Source organism: Sinocyclocheilus grahami, unplaced genomic scaffold, assembly GCF_001515645.1.
Source record: "Sinocyclocheilus grahami isolate Dianchi unplaced genomic scaffold, SAMN03320097.WGS_v1.1 scaffold84.1, whole genome shotgun sequence".
Taxonomy (NCBI): Eukaryota; Metazoa; Chordata; class Actinopteri; order Cypriniformes; family Cyprinidae; genus Sinocyclocheilus; species Sinocyclocheilus grahami.
In genome coordinates, this window is record NW_015505263.1 from 1891679 (window position 1) to 1916484 (window position 24806).

Sequence of the window (24806 nt, forward strand, 5' to 3'; positions counted from 1 at the left end):
CCGATCGGTGTATTACAGTACCACGAGAGCTAAAGAGAGCAGACTGCTCCGTGCGCTTTCGAATCGCTCTCGCGGATGATCGATCTGCTCCGCACCTCTTCTAGTCAAACATTCCGGTGTTGTGCCGAATTCTGCACCCCTGCCAGATTATGCACCCCCTCGTTGAAGTCGCTACCTGATTGCCTAATCCCAACCCCACCCCTAATCCTAACCCCTCTCCCACACCTACTCCTAAACCTACCAATATTAGGGGGTGCATAATCTGGCAGGGTGCACCGGCTAGTGCTGCAGGCTTATTGGCTCACTGACGCTGATGATATTAATCCCTTAGGTATCGAAATTTGGTACCGAACGACAAGACGTTTTTCGATACTCGATGGTATCGAGGCATTTCGGTCGGTGCCTAAAAATTATCGAACTCGATACCCAGCCCTAGTGATTACCAACAAAGGCTTTTGTACAACAAAATACTTTTTCCCTGTGTCATTCCATTTTATTACACACAACTTAATTTCTGAACTTATTTGTGTTGTTTTCTTTGTATGTATGGATTACTTTGGTTGTTACCAACATCTAGTGAAATTTTCAAGTCAACAGCACCTATAAAAATATATTTACTGAGAAAAATGGTGACGTGATCAATATTTATTTTACCCGCTGTATAGTGTATGCCTCACTCTAAACTATTAATGTATATACTGGTTAGAAATAGTTTTTGTTTTCTGAATGCAATCTAAATAAGACGGTTTTAAAAAGTGCTAATGCAGTGAACTATGAATCTAATGCAAAAAGGTCATAGAAATGGATTGGTCAGAAGGTGTGGGAATAATAATAATAATAATCTCTGCTGCTCTCGTGTTTTTGAGGTCTTCTCAATTCTAAGTTATAAATAAATCACACTCACATTTTTGCCACTTCCTTCACCAGTTCTCTGCAGGTCATTTCTTTCATCTGAAATACAAGATTAACATTTACAAGTTTAACCACTTTAAATCTGTTGACATTAAAATGAAAACACTACTAAAGAAATGTAGTAGTCGCTTTGAAATGACAAAAGACAATGCTGTTACTTCAAGTTTTAAATGATATTGTCCCTGCAGTACTGAAAGTAGCTGACTTTTGTTTGAACATTTTCCAAAAAAGACTGCCAAACATGCTTATACTAAACACCACAACTGTACTGTTAATGATAAAGATCTGTTAGACTGAATGAGAACAAATGTATGATCATAAATGAAAGGCAATGGCTTTTTCTGTACTGCAACCCTGGAGATACATTAAACACCTGTGGATGTACACTACTTCTCAAAAGTTTGGGGTTGGTAACTTTGCATTTTAATATATTTTAAAATGTACTCTACTCTTGAATTCTCAGCATCATTACTCCAGTCTTCAGAGTCACACGATCCTTCAGAAATCATTCTAATATGCTGATTTGCTGCTCAAGAAACATTTCTTATTATCAATGTTAAAATGTTTTTTTTTAATTTTCCTTTTTTTCATTTCTTGATGAATAGAAAATTCAAAAGAACAGCATTTTCTAACATTGTAAATGTTGTTACTGTTAATTTTGGTCTATTTTATTCATCCTTGCTGAATAAAAGAACCTTCTAAGAGTAGTTTAAGATAATATGTATGTACTGATCTGAAAGCCTTTACAAAACGATGAATATAGAACATAATATATTAACACCTACCTGTAGTTTCTCAATTTCTGTCTTGGCAGCTTGCTTGGCTTTTCCAATAGCACAGCCCCAGTAACCCTAAAAAACAGACAAATATTAATGATAAAGAAAATACATGTACAGGAGGATCAGGTCAATAAAAAACAATGTGTAATCTACATTGTCACTGAATATTGGAAGGAGTTCACATGTATGCTGGACACTTTTTTGCTGCTTTTCCATCACTACAAAGGTAACATTTTAGTTTATATATATATAGTAAAGAAATTCATACATTCAAACTTACATTTGTCTACAAAACTAGTTACAGTCATTTAAGCAGAAACCTTTAAATCAAAAGATTTTCAAAATAATGAGAAATACATTTAGTAAAGTGTGTATAGTAAGTAATAAAGTGCTGATTAACAGAGATACTAGTTTATGTAAAGAGAGCTCTTACGTATGAAATCCCAGAAGGGTCAACCATGTAGAGCTGTGGACCATCATCTTCATCATAAGATCCCAGGATGAAACTGAAGGGTTAAGTAAAAAGTTAAAAACATATACAAACTTATAAGAAATGAAACTTGCATTATGCAATTATAAATGCAAATGAAAATGCATTGCTGAAACTTTACAAAAGACCTACCTGCATCCAAAAGGCCTCACAGCGCTGTATAATGTGTAAGCATGGACATACATGGCCACTCTGTCTGCAAGATGCTGTTTGGAAAATATGAAAAGTTTATTACCAACCTCAAACTTAATAGCAGGTTATATTTTTAGTTTGTTAGACAAAAAAAATTCAATGTCAACAAACAATTCAATTACAAACAAAGGTATGAGAACAATTTGATGGGTGATTAAGCTTTTTGACTATTATAATTTAGTAAAATAAGTTTATTTTTCATTGCACTAAATCTAAATAATCACATGGATGTAATTGATTTTAAAGTAAAATAATGGAACCTAGCACCTATAATGTGACACTGCAATCTAATTTACTGCCATCAGAGTAATGTCAGTGAAACCTCAAATATTTTACAGAACTTGATAAAAATAAGTTACTGATGATAAATTACTGGACATGTTTTGAGCACTTGTTTAAACAGCATTCTCAATGTTCTTACCATTCCAACATGCCGATCAATATTGAAGATGCGTTTATTGGAGCCCTCCTCATACAACTTGGACAGAACCAACTTCTCTACACCAAACACGACTCCATCTTTGCAGCGGATGCCAATTGCTGTGCTGATGAATGGCAAAAAACAATTATTAACAACTTAATATTAGGGGTGCTCCGATTAATCGGCTACCGACCAATATCGGCCGATATCGTCTCTGTCCGGTGCGGGTGAAATAAGTATAATGCTGAAGGTGAGGTACAGTTCATATTTCTTCATTAAATAACTTAGAAAGTAGCTAATTTGAAAACCTTCTGTGAGACAATTTCACAAACAGCCTGAGTGAATCACCACGCATGCTCTCTTTCTCTCAAAATTTGCAAATGGCTTCAAATTAAATCGCGTCTGCACTATAAGCGAGCTGCACAGATGACACAGGAATTGTCACTTGCACAATCGAGGCAGTGTCGCATCGTCACTAAAGTTTATAAATTGCATTTCTTTTTAATTTTTGCCACTTGGGTGCTCTCCTGGAGGCCGTGCGCTCATGCACACTCGCAGCGCACACACATAATGCCAGGTTCACATTACTCCGTTTGCAGTGCGAATGTGGTGCGTATTTTTTCCACGCTCATGTTAACGGATTAAAACGTTCACACTGCACAAGGTTGCGGTCCGGCAGTGCGTTCCAAGAGCGGTGCGTCTACAGCAGTGCAGAGATCGTTTCCGGACCGAAATGCATATTATTAAAGTCTACTGTGTTTCACAGTCAACACATATGGCTTTTTGGCTAGGTTTAAAGGAAAAGGGCACTTTTAGATAAACAAGGCAATAATAGATGGCACTCGTGGAGGTAGGAAAACAAAGTTCTTTATGAACCGCAGGATTGCTTGTATTAAAGATTTAAATGCAAAAGGCAAGGCAGTAGAGTTGACTATTTCTGTCAATGTTAAGTTTGTGATAACGTAAGAAAAGTAGTTTAAATGTTTTGCCACTTGTTTGAGCAACTTAATATATAAATCTAGAAGTAAATGCAAAAGTAAAAAGCATTGAATAATGTGTTTCTTATATGTATTGCATTTAAACATGTCTATGAAAGATTGTATTAGTTACTGTACTGAATCACAATGCTGAAAAAGCATTTTAAGTAACAATGTTTGGATTTGAAATCAAAATAATGGATAAATGTTGTGTTTGTAGTAAACAGCCACGGATCAGTTGCAGATTCCTGCCTGAAAGCACAGTAAGCACCTGCTGCTTCTGCACCTCTTACATACCGCACATGGACTGCATACACACTGCAAACGGAGTATGTGTGAACCTGGTGTAAAAGGCCGCCTCACATACAGCTCACAAAATCAGGCTTGTGCTGCGTGTAAGCAACAACTGCACAATTGTAAAAACAAAAATGCACTGCATGATCAAACATTTAGGTGAGATAAATATATATTTCTTTACAAAATGTAAAAAAAATGCCCCCCTCCACCCCTCAAATTAAAAAAAATCCCCTCTCACAAGAGTCACCTAAGAAGGGAATTCGTTTTCAAAAATGAAATTCAGGCCCTGAATAAATGTCTAAAATTCCTAATTGGAGTCTTACTATAAATAACTTTACATGATAAAAAGAAGGCTTTAAAAAGATCGGTATCGGTAATCGTATCGGCAGACACTGCTTCCTGTGATCGGTTTCAAAAGTCCTGATCGGAGAACCCCTACTTTAGGGCACAATATGTAATTTTCGCCACTAGAGGGCGTGTATTCAAAATAAACAAATATACAAAGGCGTAGTTTGAAGACGCTGTGACTGAGTGGGGAATCATGGGTGTTGTCATCTTCATCCCTACAGCCGATGCAATCCGAGGGGAAATCATGTTCATGGATGAGCTAATGATTTATTAACGTAGTAGAATGAAGCAAGGTGAGATTGAAAGCCGTCGAAGCGAAACGAGGCCGCTGAACGAGCGTGACACACGGCTCGAAAGCAGCGGAGCTTTTATTATGCCACAGTCGACCGCTTCCGCTCCTTCCGATCGTGCGTATGTGGGGTAAAGCAGCGCTGTTTTATCATACTAGATACATTTGAAAGTTCTGTTATAATGCTACTCTGTGCGGTTGTCACTGGTCTATTAAAACTCACAACAGTTCAGCGAGAGAGCACCCTCTGGCCTTCGGATGGAGATTTACTACTGATCACAGAACCGTGCTTCGCTGAAAGATACGCATGACAATCGCAGCTTCTGTCGAATCGCGATCTCGATTCCATTTCGATTTATCGTGCAGCCCTAGCAAGTACACAAGTCAGCAAAATATATAACACTGTTCTAGTGGTTTTTGGATATTTTAATAAAATAAATCTTACATATAGTGCCTTTAATTCGTACTTGTACTTTCATCAGACATCAAATACGAAACACATTCAAAAATGTATTGTTATTTGTTGGTGTTATTAAAATAAAGCCTTTCTCGGAGCAACACATCAAAATGTACATGTTTCTGGCTTCAATTATATCATGTGTAGTAGTATTTAATTAATTACCTGCTATTTTCTACAGCCTTCGTGGCATATTCGACCTGAAATACCCTTCCATCAGGTGAGAAGGTGGAGGCGGATAAATCATACTGCAGAGGGAGAAGGGAAATACTGTCAACAATTATTACTTCTGTTCATTTAATCAAAATAAACCATTCAAAGAGTTTGCAATAATAATAAACACAGTTGGGCATCAATGACGAGGCTGAATAAACTCAAAGCAGCTTTCTTTCTGCACAACACATTTACTTTCACTTTACCTCCACGAAGACTTTTCATTTGAACTGCTATCATTCATTGTTAGCGAGCAGTGACTCAGCAGGGGCCAAGTAGTGCAAAAAATACACAATTAACCCATGGAAATTAACATAACTTACACTACTTATATATGAAAACTCTTTATTAACTTTAATTAGGTTGGAACAGGGGAAAAAAAAAAAAAAAACCCTAATGCAGACCCTGCACACTAGCAGTAGCTAGTTAGCTTCAGAATGACACAGATATACACGCATTGCTTATTTAATCGCTCTTTCTGGATCAGATCTCATTCAAACACTATGATACATTTTGTATTATTATATCCACTCACCCCGGTCCCAATGGAGCTCATTGTAATTGAATGTGAACAACTATAATCGTAAGTAAGTGCTCAGCATTAGCAGCGGCAGACTCCACAGCGCATCGGTTCTCCCTCTGCCACCTGCGACCAACGAGCTCTGTGATTGGACACCATATCGACCAATCAGATTCTTTTGAGCGGCAAGCGTCCAGTCTTTCACAATAAAAGTTGGATACTAAAAAATAAAAGTTCGCGTCTTTACAGTATTTTTACATTTGACGATTTTAACTACAGCGTTATTTAATTATGTAATTAAAAAAGTATTAAATCAACACAATAACAGTGTACAAAATAAAGTCATTTTTATATATATTAATGTAAGTACATACATTTAGTAATTTCAGACAGGCCTACTTTGTGCATCTTTTTTTACACATACACACGATCAATTCATATAGATTTTAATATTTGAATTAGTGCTGTCAAACGATTAATCGCGATTAATCGCATCCAAAATAAAAGTTTTTGTTTACGTAATATATGTGTGTACTGTGTATATTTATTATGTATATAAAAAGACACACATACAGAATATATATATTTAAAATATTTACATTTGTGTATATATTTATATTCATATAAATTGTCATATATAAAGATATAAACGTAACATATTTTTCTTAAATACATGCATGTGTATTTATATATGCATAATAAATATACACAGTAGAAACACATTATGTAAACAAAACTTTTATTTTGGATGCGATTAATCGCGATTAATCGTTTGACAGCACTAATTTTAATCTATCTATCTATCCTAAAACCTTAAAACGTTTCAGGTTCAAAGGAAAAAGATTTTCAGATTTTCACAGGGAGACTTTTTGACCCCAATTATATTTCTAAATATTTCTAAATATTTTCCTAAACAGTAAGAAACATTCATGAACCAACCCAAAGGTGTTGATTTGACCTCAACTTTTCCTAAATATTCTAACTAAAAATAATCAGAAATACACAACGGTGTACCATAAATGGAATGTAATATTTTATTACATACAAATCCAAAGTCATTCAAAAATGAGTATTTTCCCTTCAGAACAGCTGTTGCTGACAGACCACACATGGCCAAGACAAAAGAAGGAAGGAGATAAAGGCATTTCATAACAACTCATTTCCAGCTTAGGCAGCACAACATTCAATACTCTTACCACCATCCTGTAATAAACCATTCCAATGCTACAATTGCTTCATACATGCATAAACCCTTATTAAAAAAAGACTCTTCAAATCGACTGGACCTTCAGTTGGTCAGTATGCTACAGGCTCAGATCTCATCCAGAATCACACCAGCTGCTCTCTGTCACAGCTAAATTGGTTCGAACTCAAGTGTTGTGGATCTTAGACATACAGGCTACTGTAATCCCTGAGACATATTTCATATATCAGCTGACGAGCGTCTCAAAGCACTCACTCAGATATCTCTCATAGGGTGGGACATCTTTAACATCCATCTCCTGTCCGATATCGGGTTACACTAGCATAGACAAGTACCCATCACATAAATAAATGCAGGTATACAATAGAATCATGATGGACATCAGTTAAGCTGGGTATATTTTTATAGGCACTAGGAGGTGGGTAATAATTTGCACTCAGGGTGACTAATGGAAGATGTGTCTGCAAGGAAGTCAGGGCCCAGATTTTCTTAGATGTTTCTGAATCTGTTAAAAGAGACACCCACAACTATGATTACAACAGATTTGATATTTCTGAGAGGTAAAAATCACCGTTGCTGAAGTTCTTCAAATCGTCCTCCTGAAAATACATACATACATGCAGGACGTTTTTGCACATAAGGAAATCAGTGGTTTTGGCTTCCTGTTGCATCCATTCCAAGAATAGTTCCTCATTCGAACGCAAACATAACTGAAGTACTAAGGCGAATCTCATGAAAGCATGGCCAGGTCAAAAGAAAAAAGAAGAAGAAGAATAAAATAAAAACAAAAAAAATTACATGAAAATACATGAAAAACTAAAAATAAATAAACAATCAAATAAAATAATATTTCATTATTATAATGCTAATGGCACAGAAATAACACACCTCTCCTTTTTTAGCATTATGTTTTTTTTACTTGAATTTTATTTGTAATTCCAATTATTTTCAGTTGAGATTACTATAATTTATTTCTATCTTTTAATTTTGGGGTGAAATATGACTGGGACACATTCTCTCATGAGATACACCCACACAAGCTAAAAATACTATCCTTAAAACATTCCACTTCCCTAGAGTTAAAAATCAAGCCATGTTCCCTTAATTAAAAGGTGTATGTGTTTGAATTCAGTCAAGGTGTTGTAAAATAAGCTAAAGACATAACTAAGACAAAGAAAGAATTGTTTCCATGTTTGTGATAATGTGTAACTGCTCAATCCCTTGTCTTAAAGTGGAATATGATGCTGCTACGGAATGAGAACAAAGACGTGACTTCAGTGGGCGGAGCATAAAACAAGCAAGCAATAATATCCGACCAATGAGGATAAAGCAATGTTAGGTAAAATATGGACCCCATAACACTTCAGTCATGCTAAATTTATCTGCATTTCCATTTGACATCAACATAGTAGGCTTCTGTGCATCTGCATTGATTGATTTCAGTCATAATATAATGAGCTATGGGTGCTCAAAGATTCTTCCGTGTATTATTTCAAGATTACTGGCGTCTGTTGGATTAATGTGCGTGAAGTGAATAATTACGAAGACATTTTAAGACATAAAGGTTCTGGATAGGATTCAAGAAAAACTAACTGAAAACAAAAACATACTACCTATAGGTGGGATAACTCTGTGAATCTCATTATGAAGTATCCAGATCATATTTTACACAAAAATCTAAAATTATATTTTGCATAAGGAAAAAATAAAATGGTGGCATTGACACATTATTTTCATGACAATTAGGCACATTTTCATGTATGTAATGCATCCACGACATTGCATTTTCATTATATTCTCATTACTATAATGCAGTATTTTTTATTATATTACAATAAAAAATACTGTAGTAAAATTAATTTTTAAATGCAATTTAAAAATCAGCACAAAGACAACGCAGAAATGAGAATTCGATTTTAAAATGTGCTTAATTGTGAAGAAAATAATATTTAAAAAATAATAAACTTATCAATTTAAAAAAAATGTATAAAAGCAAAATCTCCAATTTGTTTCTTGTGATTTAAGGGCGAAAAAAGATGTGGATATGTTGTTGACAGGTTTTGTGGGATTCACCCAACTTTATATTAGCTGGACCCAATGTTTGTATTGCACATGATCTGTCTCAATGTGTCCCCCCCCCCCCCCACCAAAAAAAGGAAAAAAAAAAAAAACGAAAAAAAGAATGCAATAAAAAAAGAAAAAAAGAAAAAAAAAAAAAGACAAAAGACTCTCTTATTCAGATCTGCAGTACAAGCCCAGCGGCAGAGATGTTGTCTCCTCCTCCAGCAGTCTGGTATACCTCAGTGCACACCAGCACAGGAGCCACGCAAACCTCATAGCCGTCCTCATCCCAGCAGGAAACGGGTCGAGATTCCTGGAGTGGAATTCTCTGACTTCCTTCTTGCCTGCTAATGGAGAACGATTCGTCCATGATCAGCCGCGCTTTACTGAGATCTATGTCCGGCGAGCCACAGACGTGCCGGTTGGCGGTCAGAGATGCTTTGGCTGTGGCCGACATGGTGTTCTTCCACTTGGAGCCACGTTTGACGATGATGGCCTGAAAAGCCAGTGTGTGGACGTGAAGGCGTGTGAGTGGCCGACCCGTCCCGGCCTCCCGGTGGCGCTGGTTTACCAGGCGGTAGAGTTCTCGCATCTGGTCCAGCACTGTAGCTACGCGTGGGTTGGGGTCGGAAAGCACGGTCAAGTTGCTGCCACGGAAAATGCTCAGGAGATTGGGCAGCTCTTGCTCGTTCATGCCTAACGAGTCGGAGTGAGGAAGAACAAACTCTAGGAGATCTGACATCAGACTCTCATCTACGAAGCTGGCCATCTCGAAATGGACAGCGGTCTGCGGGGACGCAGAGGACAACATCTTCGCCAGCTTTCCCAGCAGAGCCTCACGCTCTCCTAGAGGAAACAGAGTTATTATAGAATCTCCTAATTAATACAGCAAAAACCCTGATTTTAAAGGGTTAGTTCACCCCAAAATGAAAATTCTGTCATTAATTACTCACCGTCGTGTTGTTCCAAACCCGTAAGACCTTCGTTCATCTTCGGAACACAATTTAAGATATTTTTGATGAAATCTGAGGGCTCTCTGACCCTCCCATAGACAGCAAGGTAACTACCTCGCGAGCGTGTGGTGGCGCTGACCCAGATCCGGCGTAATGACGTCATCACGCCGGATCTGGGTCAGCGCCGGCGCCGCAACACGCTCGCTTCATGATACTGTCGTGAACGCGTGTTTAAGTATCATGACGCGAGCGTGTTTGGACTGTGATTAAAATGCAGTGACTGCCTCGAATTTTAAATGGAAAGAGCACAGACAAAGCCTTAGCTCAGATTTCTTTTATTTGTAATATTTAAGTTTTAACATTTCACTTTAGTTTTGTTATTTGACATATTTAAATTTGCAGCACTTTGTCTTGAGAAATAATAAAATGACACTTTTTCATTTATAATTTGCCTTAAATCTCATTTTGTTAAAAAAAATTGTGAGAAAATCGTATCGGAAAATCAGTATCGTGAATCGTATCGCATCTTGAGTTGAGTGAATCATTACATCCCTATAGTTAAATGCTTAATGGAACATTAAGAGTGAAGTACACTGAAAAGAAATGGCATAAAAACAACGTTCACTCAGAAATCGCTAGTTTTTGATTGCTACATTTTGAAGTAAAAGACTGAAATAGTACTTTCTTGTAAAGTATACTCAAATAATCTTCATTTAATTTACAACATAATAAAATATTTTTACACGCTGAGAAGTCTTTACTTCGAAGCAAATCTCTCAATTAATTACAAAAAGAAATGACATGCAAAACATTAAATTAAACATGAAACTCTAAAGTAGAAATACTGAAATAGTATTCTCTTATAAAATGTACTCCAACAATCTTCGTTTTATTACTGTTTATATACAGCTTCATTTAGCTAAACACTTTAAGCAGTTTCATCTTTAGGTCTCAATAGCACTTAAAACAAATTTACAGCAAATATTAGTAAAACTAATTTCCCTCTAGGGCAGACAGAAAAGCAAAGCAAAGCAAACAAATTTAGCTAAACACTTTAAGCAGTTTCATCTTTAGGTCTCAATAGCACTTAAAATTTACAGCAAATATTAGTAAAACTAATTTCCCTCTAGGGCAGACAGAAAAGCAAAGCAAAGCAAACAAAATCACTGAGTGCTACGAGTTGTTACAGTCAGTCTACTTTCCCAGGGCAGCTGGGAAAACATGCTAATCTCACCATGTGACAGTACAGAGTTCAGTTTACCTCCAAACTGCCACTGATCCACACATGGGCTGACGTATATAATAATGAAAATACATATTGTTACAAAATTCATATTGTTATTTGAAAGTCAATTAAATACTGATTTGTTGAGCATTATGCAATAAGGTTTGTTAATGTTATTAATTGAATTATTGCCCTTGTGTGTCTTCATTCACTTACTTTGTTTGAAAGGGAAGTTGTCCATCATCTGTAGTCCTCCTACAACAAGCAGATCTGGTTTGAAGCTGTTCAGCTTCTCCTGAAATTGCTCCATAGAGTCCAGATATGGATTATGGTCATCGCTATGGACAATATACCTACAGCAATGCAAGAAAAAAAACAAATTTCAAACGCTCACAGAAAGTTTAGATTGAAAGTACAGTTAAGATGAAAAATCTGAAAGTAAATCAGCCTACCTGTTGGCCCTTCGGGAGGTGTACGGCCCCCATGTGGCACCTGTGGGATACTCCAGGATCAGGTGGATGTCTGGCTCATCCACTGTGTTTCCAGCCACTGAGGAAGATGAAATAATTCAATGCGATGATAAATATGGAAGTTAAGATTTTAAAGTGTTCTTGTTATATTTACAACGTTGAATAGAAAAGGCTTTTAGCATAGTGCTGAAAGTAAGAGCATTACAGCACCTGTGATACGCTGGGAGAGGATATCTGTGAAATCGATGCTGAAACTGCCCCCTAAAAGCACATCACATCCTTCCAGCGCCATCCTGCTGGCCATGACAGGTGCATTTCCTCCTATTGACCACCTGTTTCCTGGTAACTCTCGAGAAGCTTCTACCAGATCACTGAAGAGTGTGTCGTTCATCACAAACCTCCTATAGAAAAGAAAAACACTGTCAGCTGTATAACAAACACTGCAGGTGCCTGATGATTGGAGAGCTGTTAACACTCACTTATAGTAACTGTTTACGTTAAACTGTTGTTTTTAGCTCAGTATTATGCATGTACCATGCGATTTTTTTTGCATTAGTAATAATACCTTTAAATGTTTCATCATTCGTTCATTCAAAAAGTAACGTGATTTTCGTATTCAGTGTTTCATATTAAGAAACATTAAAACAAGTGCTAAACAACACTTTTATAAAACTTTGTTTCACAATGTAATGAATAGTTGCCTAACAAACTAAAAATCATAAGAACATACATTTGTGTAGAGACTCAAAAATCAGCAACAGTCAGTTTATTAAATATTTGTTCTAGATTGACTGATTTTTGTAACAACATAACCCATAAATCATTCACATTAAGACCAGGAATATGTATAAAGCAAATAAGGTCAATTTTTAACAAATGAGAAGTGCGATTTTAATTAGAAATTAAACATTTGTTAATGGTTGGACTGTCATTGTTAAAAGTAACACTGTTTTACTAGCAGTGTCGTGACAACTGCAACTTGAACATATTTTCGTACAAAAGCTTTCACAGAATCGCCAAGCTTAAAAGGCTCGAAAAGAATGAAAAGAAAAAACACCACTATGAATGATGGTTATTATCTAAAGGAGAAATTCACTCATCAATCCAAACATGCGTCAACCAGAAGCACTCGCGTCTCCAAACGCTTCTGTGTCACTTTGGCAGTAGTGACTGTAAATTACACTCCACTCAGACACGGCTCAAACAGCACTATGCAGCGTCTCAACATAACTGCAATATTATCTTGAGAAGTCTGTCATTCCGCTCTCAAGTGTGAATTCTCTTGCAGGACGCAGCTGCCATATTGCCAGCACAACAAAACTAAAGAGGGTCTGACGAATTTCAGCTTAACAATTTAAAGGAACAGTTCACCCAAACATGAAAGTTACTGAACATTTGTGCACCCTGCATCCAAGATATAGAGGAGTTTGTTTCTTCATCAGAACAGATTTGGAGAAATGTAGCATTACATCACTTGCTCACCACTGGATCCTCTGCAGTGAATGGGTGCCGTCAGAATGAGAGTCCAAACAGCTGATAAAAACATCACGATAATCCACATTACTCCAGTCCATCAATTGACATCTTATGAAGTGAAAAACTGCATGTTTGTAAGAAACAAATCTATAATTAAGGCGTTTTAACTTAAAACTAAATTTTGGGCAAAATGCCAGTCCATAATCCATAATAATGCTTCCTCCAGTGGAAAAGTCCATCCCATCTGTTGTCCTCTCACAAATAGCTTTAGGCTCTTTTTGCTTGCAAACAGTGCGTATTTCTCTCCTGATTCAGACTAGATGAATTTTCACTGGAAAAAGCAAAAGACTGATATTTAAGCAACAATTTAAAGTTTAAAACGTCACAATAATGGATTTTTCACTACAAACACAGTTTTTCACTTCTCAAGATGTTTATTCATGGATTACTTGTGGATTATTGTGATGTTTTTATCAGCTGTTTGGACTCTCATTCTGACGGCACCCATTCACATCAGTGAGCAACTGATGTAATGCTAGATTTCTCCAAATCCGCTCTGATGAAGAAACAAACTCATCTACATCTTAGTGCAAGTACATTTTCAGCAGATTTTTATTTTTGGATGAACTATTCCTTGAAATGATCAATATTGAATATTATTTCATTAATGTAACACTCTGTGGTTGCGTGACATTAGCGGTTCATAGTTAACGTAATGACCTACATCTGTGCTTACCAGTGTAAACTTATGGGGAACTCACTAAATTCACCTTGAAACCAGTTAATTAGTTTTAATTCAAATTGTTGACTATTAACTAACACAAAACGGAAGTTTGCAATCAGTTAAGCTATGTAAACTTGTAAAACAATTTAATTGGCTTCAAATTAAATAAATCACAATAGCTGTATTATGCTAAATTGTGTAATCTGTACAATCCCGAAGGCTTAGCGAGCATGCTTGAACGGCTCTCACTTACTCTGAAGCAGCTCCGGGGGAGAAAAAGTAAGCGAAACTCTGTGCCAGCTGCTCCGCGTTCTCTATGTAATCATGATGGAGGGGCTGGTCTGTCGGCTTCAAACCCATTTTGTTCAGCAGAGTCACTCCATCGACTATGATATCCACACAGCCGCCAAAACCTGATAAGAGACAGTGAGATAATACAAGTGAAATAATCTAATATTACAATAAATTAATCTTTGAACCTGACCAGCCAACAAAACGCAAGTGAATCATAGGTCATACAATATCTGAACAAACTGGATTCGATGCCATGCATAGTTGGCAAAAGCAAACATGACTACAGACTAAAGCTGTTGTTTGTCAGAGTGCAACAGACTGACAGGTAGCCTACCAATCACGGTTTGAAAACAGATGAAATCAGAGATCAGGTTAACTTAACTGAGTCAATGCATACAGAACTTCAACTGTTTGATTATCATTTCAATCAAGGGTCTAGAAAAGTCAGAACTTTCGCTTGCATTGACTGTAATGTAAGCAACAAGTAAAATAATAGTATTGCAATGGGCTGTGTATGTGACTCAGGTTACCGGACTTTTGGTAAACAAGGCCGAAACCTGGTTGTCAAAGTTGGTTTACCTCACAAGTACTCAGCACTTGTTGCTATAGCGTAAACCAACAAAAAAAGAACATCAGCTCAGGCTTGATCCTATAAGACAGGGATCCTCAAATCTGGCCCACGAGATCCACTTTCCTGCAGAGTTTAGCTCTAACCCTAATCAAACACACCTGAGCATGCAAATCAATGTCTTCAGGATCATTAGAAAATCACAGGTAGCTGAGTTTGATCAGGGTTGGAGCTAAACTCTGCAGCGCATTGGCCCTTCAGGGTAAGATTTGAGGAACCCTGCTTTAAGATAACAATCCTCAGAAGCAATGATACGCTGGGAGAGGATATCTGTGAAATCGATGCTGAAACTGCCCCCTAAAAGCACATCACATCCTTCCAGCGCCATCCTGCTGGCCATGACAGGTGCATTTCCTCCTATTGACCACCTGTTTCCTGGTAACTCTCGAGAAGCTTCTACCAGATCACTGAAGAGTGTGTCGTTCATCACAAACCTCCTATAGAAAAGAAGAAAAACACTGTCAGCTGTATAACAAACACTGCAGGTGCCTGATGATTGGAGAGCTGTTAACACTCACTTATAGTAACTGTTTACATTAAACTGTTGTTTTTAGCTCAGTATTATGCATGTACCATGCGATTTTTTTTGCATTAGTAATAATACCTTTAAATGTTTCATCATTCGTTCATTCAAAAAGTAACGTGATTTTCGTATTCAGTGTTTCATATTAAGAAACATTAAAACAAGTGCTAAACAACACTTTTATAAAACTTTGTTTCACAATGTAATGAATAGTTGCCTAACAAACTAAAAATCATAAGAACATACATTTGTGTAGAGACTCAAAAATCAGCAACAGTCAGTTTATTAAATATTTGTTCTAGATTGACTGATTTTTGTAACAACATAACCCATAAATCATTCACATTAAGACCAGGAATATGTATAAAGCAAATAAGGTCAATTTTTAACAAATGAGAAGTGCGATTTTAATTAGAAATTAAACATTTGTTAATGGTTGGACTGTCATTGTTAAAAGTAACACTGTTTTACTAGCAGTGTCGTGACAACTGCAACTTGAACATATTTTCGTACAAAAGCTTTCACAGAATCGCCAAGCTTAAAAGGCTCGAAAAGAATGAAAAGAAAAAACACCACTATGAATGATGGTTATTATCTAAAGGAGAAATTCACTCATCAATCCAAACATGCGTCAACCAGAAGCACTCGCATCTCCAAACGCTTCTGTGTCACTTTGGCAGTAGTGACTGTAAATTACACTCCACTCAGACACGGCTCAAACAGCACTATGCAGCGTCTCAACATAACTGCAATATTATCTTGAGAAGTCTGTCATTCCGCTCTCAAGTGTGAATTCTCTTGCAGGACGCAGCTGCCATATTGCCAGCACAACAAAACTAAAGAGGGTCTGACGAATTTCAGCTTAACAATTTAAAGGAACAGTTCACCCAAACATGAAAGTTACTGAACATTTGTGCACCCTGCATCCAAGATATAGAGGAGTTTGTTTCTTCATCAGAACAGATTTGGAGAAATGTAGCATTACATCACTTGCTCACCACTGGATCCTCTGCAGTGAATGGGTGCCGTCAGAATGAGAGTCCAAACAGCTGATAAAAACATCACGATAATCCACATTACTCCAGTCCATCAATTGACATCTTATGAAGTGAAAAACTGCATGTTTGTAAGAAACAAATCTATAATTAAGGCGTTTTAACTTAAAACTAAATTTTGGGCAAAATGCCAGTCCATAATCCATAATAATGCTTCCTCCAGTGGAAAAGTCCATCCCATCTGTTGTCCTCTCACAAATAGCTTTAGGCTCTTTTTGCTTGCAAACAGTGCGTATTTCTCTCCTGATTCAGACTAGATGAATTTTCACTGGAAAAAGCAAAAGACTGATATTTAAGCAACAATTTAAAGTTTAAAACGTCACAATAATGGATTTTTCACTACAAACACAGTTTTTCACTTCTCAAGATGTTTATTCATGGATTACTTGTGGATTATTGTGATGTTTTTATCAGCTGTTTGGACTCTCATTCTGACGGCACCCATTCACATCAGTGAGCAACTGATGTAATGCTAGATTTCTCCAAATCCGCTCTGATGAAGAAACAAACTCATCTACATCTTAGTGCAAGTACATTTTCAGCAGATTTTTATTTTTGGATGAACTATTCCTTGAAATGATCAATATTGAATATTATTTCATTAATGTAACACTCTGTGGTTGCGTGACATTAGCGGTTCATAGTTAACGTAATGACCTACATCTGTGCTTACCAGTGTAAACTTATGGGGAACTCACTAAATTCACCTTGAAACCAGTTAATTAGTTTTAATTCAAATTGTTGACTATTAACTAACACAAAACGGAAGTTTGCAATCAGTTAAGCTATGTAAACTTGTAAAACAATTTAATTGGCTTCAAATTAAATAAATCACAATAGCTGTATTATGCTAAATTGTGTAATCTGTACAATCCCGAAGGCTTAGCGAGCATGCTTGAACGGCTCTCACTTACTCTGAAGCAGCTCCGGGGGAGAAAAAGTAAGCGAAACTCTGTGCCAGCTGCTCCGCGTTCTCTATGTAATCATGATGGAGGGGCTGGTCTGTCGGCTTCAAACCCATTTTGTTCAGCAGAGTCACTCCATCGACTATGATATCCACACAGCCGCCAAAACCTGATAAGAGACAGTGAGATAATACAAGTGAAATAATCTAATATTACAATAAATTAATCTTTGAACCTGACCAGCCAACAAAACGCAAGTGAATCATAGGTCATACAATATCTGAACAAACTGGATTCGATGCCATGCATAGTTGGCAAAAGCAAACATGACTACAGACTAAAGCTGTTGTTTGTCAGAGTGCAACAGACTGACAGGTAGCCTACCAATCACGGTTTGAAAACAGATGAAATCAGAGATCAGGTTAACTTAACTGAGTCAATGCATACAGAACTTCAACTGTTTGATTATCATTTCAATCAAGGGTCTAGAAAAGTCAGAACTTTCGCTTGCATTGACTGTAATGTAAGCAACAAGTAAAATAATAGTATTGCAATGGGCTGTGTATGTGACTCAGGTTACCGGACTTTTGGTAAACAAGGCCGAAACCTGGTTGTCAAAGTTGGTTTACCTCACAAGTACTCAGCACTTGTTGCTATAGCGTAAACCAACAAAAAAAGAACATCAGCTCAGGCTTGATCCTATAAGACAGGGATCCTCAAATCTGGCCCACGAGATCCACTTTCCTGCAGAGTTTAGCTCTAACCCTAATCAAACACACCTGAGCATGCAAATCAATGTCTTCAGGATCATTAGAAAATCACAGGTAGCTGAGTTTGATCAGGGTTGGAGCTAAACTCTGCAGCGCATTGGCCCTTCAGGGTAAGATTTGAGGAACCCTGCTTTAAGATAACAATCCTCAGAAGCAAAACAAGCCATATTATCAGATAAAATACATGCGCAGTTGCAGATAGGAAACATCAAGAAAAATGTGGCAAACTGAATATAATAAATTAGCTGTTACTTGTAAAATAAAAAAATTTAAAAATCAGTGTTATTTTAGTACAATTAGGATACTATTATAGTTTTTAATTAATACTACAATTACGTTTTTATTCTTTTTGTATTTTCTGTTTTTATTTTAATTTGACTTGAAATGTTAGTAGTTTTATTTTGTTTTTATGTCATTTTAATTTGGTTTATATGTATATATAGTTTCAATTAACTGTATTTTTTTTATTTACATTAAGTGAAAATAAATACAAATTAGAAACATTTCCTTGGCAACTAGATGAAATTGAATAAGTTTCAATTATTTTATTTTATTTCAGCAAACGTTTAGCTTATTTCAAGTAAATAAAGTTTTTTTTTTTACGTTTTTAGTGTACTATAATAACCCTGGTTAAAATGAATCATTATCAGTGTACTTTTAAATAATTAATAGGAACTTAAAAAGAAATCAACACAATTGCAGTCACAACAAAACAAATAAAAATCAATACATATTACATTACTACATTAAATGTGTATAACTGTTCATTTCAAAATGCAACTTTATTACATAAATTTGTCTCATTTTAATAATGCATATGCAATGCATACTTAAACCAAAAGATGCAAATCTAACATTTAAAGGTATTTCTGTATTATTACATAAATTAGTTAATATTTTATTATTAAAGTTCACTAATAAATATTTATCTAAAAAAAATAAATACAAAGTAACGTTATTAGAATTCATTCCAATTAAGCCTATGCACTGCATTCCATAATTATTAGTTGCATGCTGTTAAGTGCACTTCAAAGTCTGTACCTATAGCCACTCGCGGTCTGTACACGCTGCTCATGCCCACTTTCCGCTCTGCGCGCAGCAGTGAAGACAGAACCGCGTCCAGTCTGTCCTCCAGAACCGAACTGTCCGGTGAGCGGAACCAATACGCCACCAACACCACTGCAAGTGACAAAAACGAGCCATATTTGACACCAGAGTGCAGCTCAATGGCCATTGCAGATGTATGAACACACGCCTGCCTCCTCTCTTTCTTCCTGAGCGAGTAAGAGCTGATGAATCAGGGGGCGGATGTTTTTTTCTGCCACAGAAATATAAGAGGATAGAATGGCGTGAGTGTATCACTCTAAGCACAGCTAAGCTCGCGCGCTCTCTCTCTCTCTCTTTATATTTACTCAGTTGTTACTTAATTAAACTATGTGTATTTGTCCTTTAGGTATTGCATTAATAATTACTATTCAGACTGCTATTAAAGTACCACGTAGACTGGGGTTGGGCTTGGGTTGTTTGAGCCGGCTTGCGCCCCTGGAGGTAGAACTTTTGTGTAATTTCCGCCCAATGTCACCTTTTTTTCCCAGTGGCTCTTGTAAGAAGCGAGTCATTTCCGATCGTTGTGTTTCAAAATAAAAGTCCAACATCTAATTGATTACAGACCACTACGTATATACATAAGTATTTAAAGATGTAACAGGACACTGAAGGATTCTGTAATGTTGTTACAAATTTTACAAACAGGCATGAAATATGATATTGCTCCTCAAAAGGGTTGTGCTTGACTCAGCAAACAGCCTGGCATGAATGTATCTGGTTTCAGTGTAACTACATCTTATTCGTGTGGCAGAGGCAGAGCTATACATAAACAGACGGGCTTGAGTGTTATATTTCTGCATGGATATGCCTATAGGATAGTTTCTGGAATTGTGCTTAGTCCTAGAGATAGATAGATAGATAGATAGATAGATAGATAGATAGATAGATAGATAGATAGATAGATAGATAGATAGATAGATAGATAGATAGATAGATAGATAGATAGACCGGTAAGCCAGTTGTTATCGTCAAACTTTATTATCATTTTAAAACAACCTATTTCCAAGAGAATGCATGGAATAAGTTACTCTTTTTAAGTAAATCTTTTTCTTATTCGATTGAAGGTGAAATACAAAACATTGCGAGATATAAAAAGAAAAAAGGTCTACATTACAAAGTGTTATCATTTCAAATACCTTAAATCATGAATAAATACAACATCAAAACAAGCTTCAATTAAGATCAGACTGTAATACTTTTAAAGTAGTAAAATAATATGTTTTCCGAATATCTGACATTTCTTTAGCCAACCATAGGTAAAACACATTTGTCATTGCATCATAAGCATAGAGGACATCTTAACAATCCAAAAAAAGCAAAACAAGATAGGTGCATATTTCAGTCACTGAAGAACAGAAGGACAAGTAATCATCCGATTGGTAAAATTTAATAGCTAGGCGCTTACACTTTACTTGAAGGGGTGTGCATAAACAGACTGTTTAGCACCTACTTCATTTTTGTACAGGCGATGGACTGCTTTTAAATCAACACTTTCTAAATTCAGTTCAATTCTAATCCAAGGAAGAGATTTTAAACAACACACACAATTATTACACAACTGTCATTGAAATTTCCAGTTTCAATTCATTTTCTTAATACAGTCTGCAAAAGCTGTCCAGACCTTATATACAAGACTTACTCCACATTTCAGTATCTCAGTTTATACATGTATCATGTTCTTTTAAATAAAAATATTATTGCAGCAGGACAGATTTTCTTCATATAACTGCAAAGTGCCTTGACAACTCTTTTGTTATGGAGCTTTACTGCTACACAAAGATTCACACGAGGCTAATTAAAAATAAAATCCAGAACCCTGAAAGGTTTTAAAGACAAACATCCCACCCTGAAGTAATATGAGATTCCTGAATTGAACCGCATTGTCATACGAACCTGCGGTCAAAGACAAACATAAAATATTCATTTATAAAACTGTTAACAGGTCACCTGTAAAGCTCTGAAAGCTCCCAATATGGAATGTCCTATTCAAATCTGTACAAAAACAAAAGGACATTAGATAAAATGAACATTTGACTTCTGAAGTTAAAGCTGATGTTCTTCATGTGATATCAGTCCATCACAGCTATTATTCAGTAATATCCAGGATGGTACTGCTGACTCCATGGTTTCTGATTCCAGAACTAATGAAGACAAAGATACAGAGAATTAAAAAATGAAACATGATTGAATTTGAGTAGTTTTTGCAAATTTTACATTTTAAAAAATCATAGAAATCATATATAAATCAATTATATCTATACATTATTATATAAATTATATTAAATATTTTTTTGAGGGACTTACCCCTTGTTGCCAGCTCTGGTTGAAAGCTTGTGCTTTGTTCATGCTAAAGTTGCCATTTTTAAAACCTCGATTATTTCCTCCTCGACCCCTGAATTTCTGCGGAAACAGAATGTTTTATGATTCCTGGTTCAAAATTTGGTTGCATTTTAGTTTTAAACTGACTTAAGCAGTAAGCAGCATTTTAAAATAATAAAATAAAACGATTTCTAAGCATAGAGCTTCAAAAAAAAAAAAAAAAGCTCTTAATGCACTTATGAAATAAACTACAAAAAAATTATATCCTAAACCCAAAATAATGAAAAACATCATTTTTAAAACCTTGATTGATTATTTCCTCCTAAACCCCTGAATTTCTGAGGAAAATGCAGATTTATGATTCCTGGTTCACATTTTGGATGTATTTTTAGTTTTAAACTGAATTAAGCAGTAAGCCACGTTTTTAAAAGAAAATAAAAACATTTCTAAGTATACAGCTTAAAAAAAGCTCTTAATGCGCTTATAAAATAAACTACAAAACATAATATGCTAAACCGAAAATAATGAAAAGCATAATTTTTTTAAGTTCATTTCTAAGTATACAGCTTGAAAAAAAATCATATTTTTAAAACCTTGATAATTTCCTCCTAAACCCTTGAACTTCTGTGGAAAAAGCATACGTATGATTCCTGGTTCACATTTGGGTCACATTTCAGTATTGTTTTTTTATATTTGAAGATTTACAACGTCAACTAAATTTTAATTTCCAACTAAAACTAGTCTACATCATCACAGATCTCTCACCTGGTTGAAGTTGCCCCGGTTGGCCCCTCCCCCTCGTCCCATGTTGCCCCTGTTCATGGCTCCTACTCTGTTGCCCATGTTAACCATATTGCCACGTCCAGGTCCCGGCCTGGGGGCGCCACCTCTGTTAGGCATCCCACCGCCGCGATTGAAACTACCCCGGTTGAAGCCTCCTCGGAAGGCAGGGGGAGGAAGGAAGCCTCTCGGTGGTCTGCTGAACCCACCACGAGGTCCAGGCACTGACAAACAATTAAAAAAGGAACAGTGTATTACTGAATTTATACATGTTCCTCTATACAAATAAGTATATAAGGAATAAAAAGAAACATTTCGCTCATCTGAAATAGCGTACCACCCCTAAAGTTGGCTCGGTTTTGAAAGCCTCCTCGTCCTCCCCTCTGACCCTGTCCTCCTCCACCACGGTTGAACAGATTTTTGCCTCCTCGTCCCCGAGTGCCTCCCCTCTTTGGTTGAACCCCTCCCTGGTTGGGCTTCTTCTCAGGAGGAAGGGAATTTTTGCTCTCCTCCTTGTACTGTTCAAGAAGTTTGATAGCTTCTTCTTTCTGCAGCTCGACATAAAGCACTTCACTGAAGCACTCACCTTCCACAGGCAGCGTGTATATTCCTGCAAAACATTATAGTGTTACAGTGTGGCAATTTGGGAGTTTTGTGAATTGTACACCAGTGTTTTTATTGTTAACAAAAATTAAAAGTATTACTAAAACTTTTAAACTTGTTTTTTTTTTTTTATAAAATAAAACAAAACACTTCTAGGAATACAACTGGAAAAAAGCTCTTAATGCATTTATAAAATAAATGACACAAAATAATGAAAAGCATATTAGATGAAAAACATGAAATTTAAACTTTGCCTAGGCAAGTTGTGAAAGTTTAAAATGAGTTTAAATGTAAGTACTAAAATTTGTAAAACTAAAACTGAAATAAAATTATACTGAAGAAAAATTATAAAACACAATAATAACATATTATAGCATTATTAGTGTCACACCCCTGGACTGTCTTTGTTGTGTTTTCCCTCCACATGTGCTCCATGACCCAGTTTGTCCCTCGTGTTGATTGTTCGTGGATTTCAGGTGTGTCTTGTTTAGTTCTAATTACCCCATGTGTTTAAGTCCCAGCCTTTGCGTTGGGGTCTACATGTTGGATTACATGTGTTTACCCCTCTTCCTGTTGTGGATTTACCCCTGTGATTCTCTTAATTAAATACAGTTTATGCTATTCTACCACTCCATCATTCCTTCCGGCAGCGTTACGTGACTATTAGTATTATATATATATATATATATATATATATATATATAAAATTAGTATTATTAGTATAGTATTAATATTAGATGACAAAACATCTAAAACTTGAACTAAAATAGAAAACTTAAAAACTTAAAAAAAAAAATTAAGTTAAAATACTAAAATGACTAAAACTAAAACTTTAATAAAAATAATAAAGATTAAAATTAAATATTAGATGTAAAAAAATAAATTCCCTGGCAACTAATTGAAATAAAATAGGTTTTGAAGTACTAAAATTAGTAACAAAAAAAAATAATAATAATAATTTGACGATAAAAATAAAATATTAGATACTTAAAAAATTTAAAAATAAAACTTATAAAAGAAATTTGCCCTGGCAACTAACTGAAAAAAAAAGTTAAAGGGTTAGTTCACCCAAAAATGAAAATTAGCCCATGAATTACTCACCTTCAAGCCATCCTAGGTGTATATGACTTTCTTCTTTCAGATGAATCTAGTCAGAGTTATATAAAAAAATTATCTTTGATCTTCCAAGCTGTTTAATGGCAGTCAGCGGGTGTTGCAGTTCATCAGTCCAAAAGAAGTGAAATAAAGCGCATCCATCCATAATAAAAAGTGCCTTACACGGATCTGAGGGGTGAATAAAGGCCTCCTGTAGCAAATCAATGCGTTTTTGTAAGAAAAATAACCATATTTAAAACGTAATAATTTATTTTATTTAATCTAGCTTGTGCTCACTGTTGTACACGGAAGCAGCTCCGGGCGGATGACATAAGACGTCGGCTTTGCGCATGCGCCGCTCAGAAGTGACGATAACGGAAGTGCAGGGGAAAGATCAAAACAAAACAACTGTCACGAATTAGAAGTACAAAACGAGGATTTGTAAAGAAGAATGTCGGAGGATTTCGATATAAGCCTAGAGGAGACTGGTTTTCCTTTGCTAAAGTAAGGAAACGTTGCTTCCTTTGCTCCTGTTAACAAACGTTGGTTTTCACGATTTCACGAGACGCATGCGCAACTCCGGCATCTTATGTCATCCGTGCTTCCATGTACAACTGTTGGTGCAAGCTAGATTAATAGATTAAATATTACGTTTTGAATATGGATATTTTTCTTACAAAAACGCATCGATTCGCTACAAAAATCGGGGCCTTTATTCC

The 24806-nt window shown here is 36.0% G+C and overlaps 3 protein-coding genes across 4 annotated transcripts in view; all 3 read right to left on the reverse strand.

Moving 5' to 3' along the window:
* The window catches only part of LOC107586649 (proteasome 20S subunit alpha 3), a 10657-nt gene extending 4611 nt beyond the window's left edge, over window positions 1-6046 (reverse strand). The window contains exons 1-7 of the mRNA XM_016274103.1: window positions 5911-6046; window positions 5328-5410; window positions 2747-2918; window positions 2314-2426; window positions 2125-2197; window positions 1698-1763; window positions 905-951 (exon numbers count right to left, since the gene is read on the reverse strand). Coding sequence (XP_016129589.1) covers window positions 905-951; window positions 1698-1763; window positions 2125-2197; window positions 2314-2426; window positions 2747-2918; window positions 5328-5410; window positions 5911-5931 — 575 coding nt within the window. The 5' untranslated portion in view covers window positions 5932-6046. The remainder of the gene's footprint in view (window positions 1-904; window positions 952-1697; window positions 1764-2124; window positions 2198-2313; window positions 2427-2746; window positions 2919-5327; window positions 5411-5910) is intronic.
* A 3224-nt stretch (window positions 6047-9270) lies between these two features.
* adpgk2 (ADP-dependent glucokinase 2) lies at window positions 9271-19583 on the reverse strand. 2 transcript variants are annotated; one of them, XM_016274043.1, is made up of 6 exons: window positions 19225-19583; window positions 17423-17582; window positions 12019-12209; window positions 11791-11887; window positions 11555-11691; window positions 9271-10006 (listed from the first exon to the last, which is right to left on the reverse strand). In XM_016274043.1, the coding sequence occupies exons 1-6, from the start codon at window positions 19415-19417 to the stop codon at window positions 9336-9338; spliced, it is 1449 nt and encodes a 482-aa protein (XP_016129529.1). In that variant the 5' UTR covers window positions 19418-19583; the 3' UTR covers window positions 9271-9335. The 2 variants fall into 2 exon arrangements, with proteins under 2 accessions (XP_016129529.1, XP_016129528.1); XM_016274042.1 differs by lacking the exons at window positions 17423-17582; window positions 19225-19583 and adding an exon at window positions 14262-14421.
* Window positions 19584-20718: 1135 nt separating this feature from the next.
* Window positions 20719-24806, reverse strand: part of hnrnpua (heterogeneous nuclear ribonucleoprotein Ua) — a 23353-nt gene continuing 19265 nt past the window's right edge. The window contains exons 12-15 of the mRNA XM_016274104.1: window positions 22727-22999; window positions 22375-22613; window positions 21595-21690; window positions 20719-21431 (exon numbers count right to left, since the gene is read on the reverse strand). Coding sequence (XP_016129590.1) covers window positions 21381-21431; window positions 21595-21690; window positions 22375-22613; window positions 22727-22999 — 659 coding nt within the window. The 3' untranslated portion in view covers window positions 20719-21380. The remainder of the gene's footprint in view (window positions 21432-21594; window positions 21691-22374; window positions 22614-22726; window positions 23000-24806) is intronic.

Coding starts and splice junctions, on each gene's coding strand:
- adpgk2 (XM_016274043.1), bottom strand. CDS start 19,417: ATGGCCATTGAGCTGCACTCTGGTGTCAAATATGGCTCGTTTTTGTCA. Junction 11,692..11,790: donor ACCTCCCGAAGGGCCAACAG/GTAGGCTGATTT, acceptor GCATTGCTGTAG/GTATATTGTCCATAGCGATG. Junction 10,007..11,554: donor CAACTTCCCTTTCAAACAAA/GTAAGTGAATGA, acceptor TGTTTCCTCTAG/GAGAGCGTGAGGCTCTGCTG.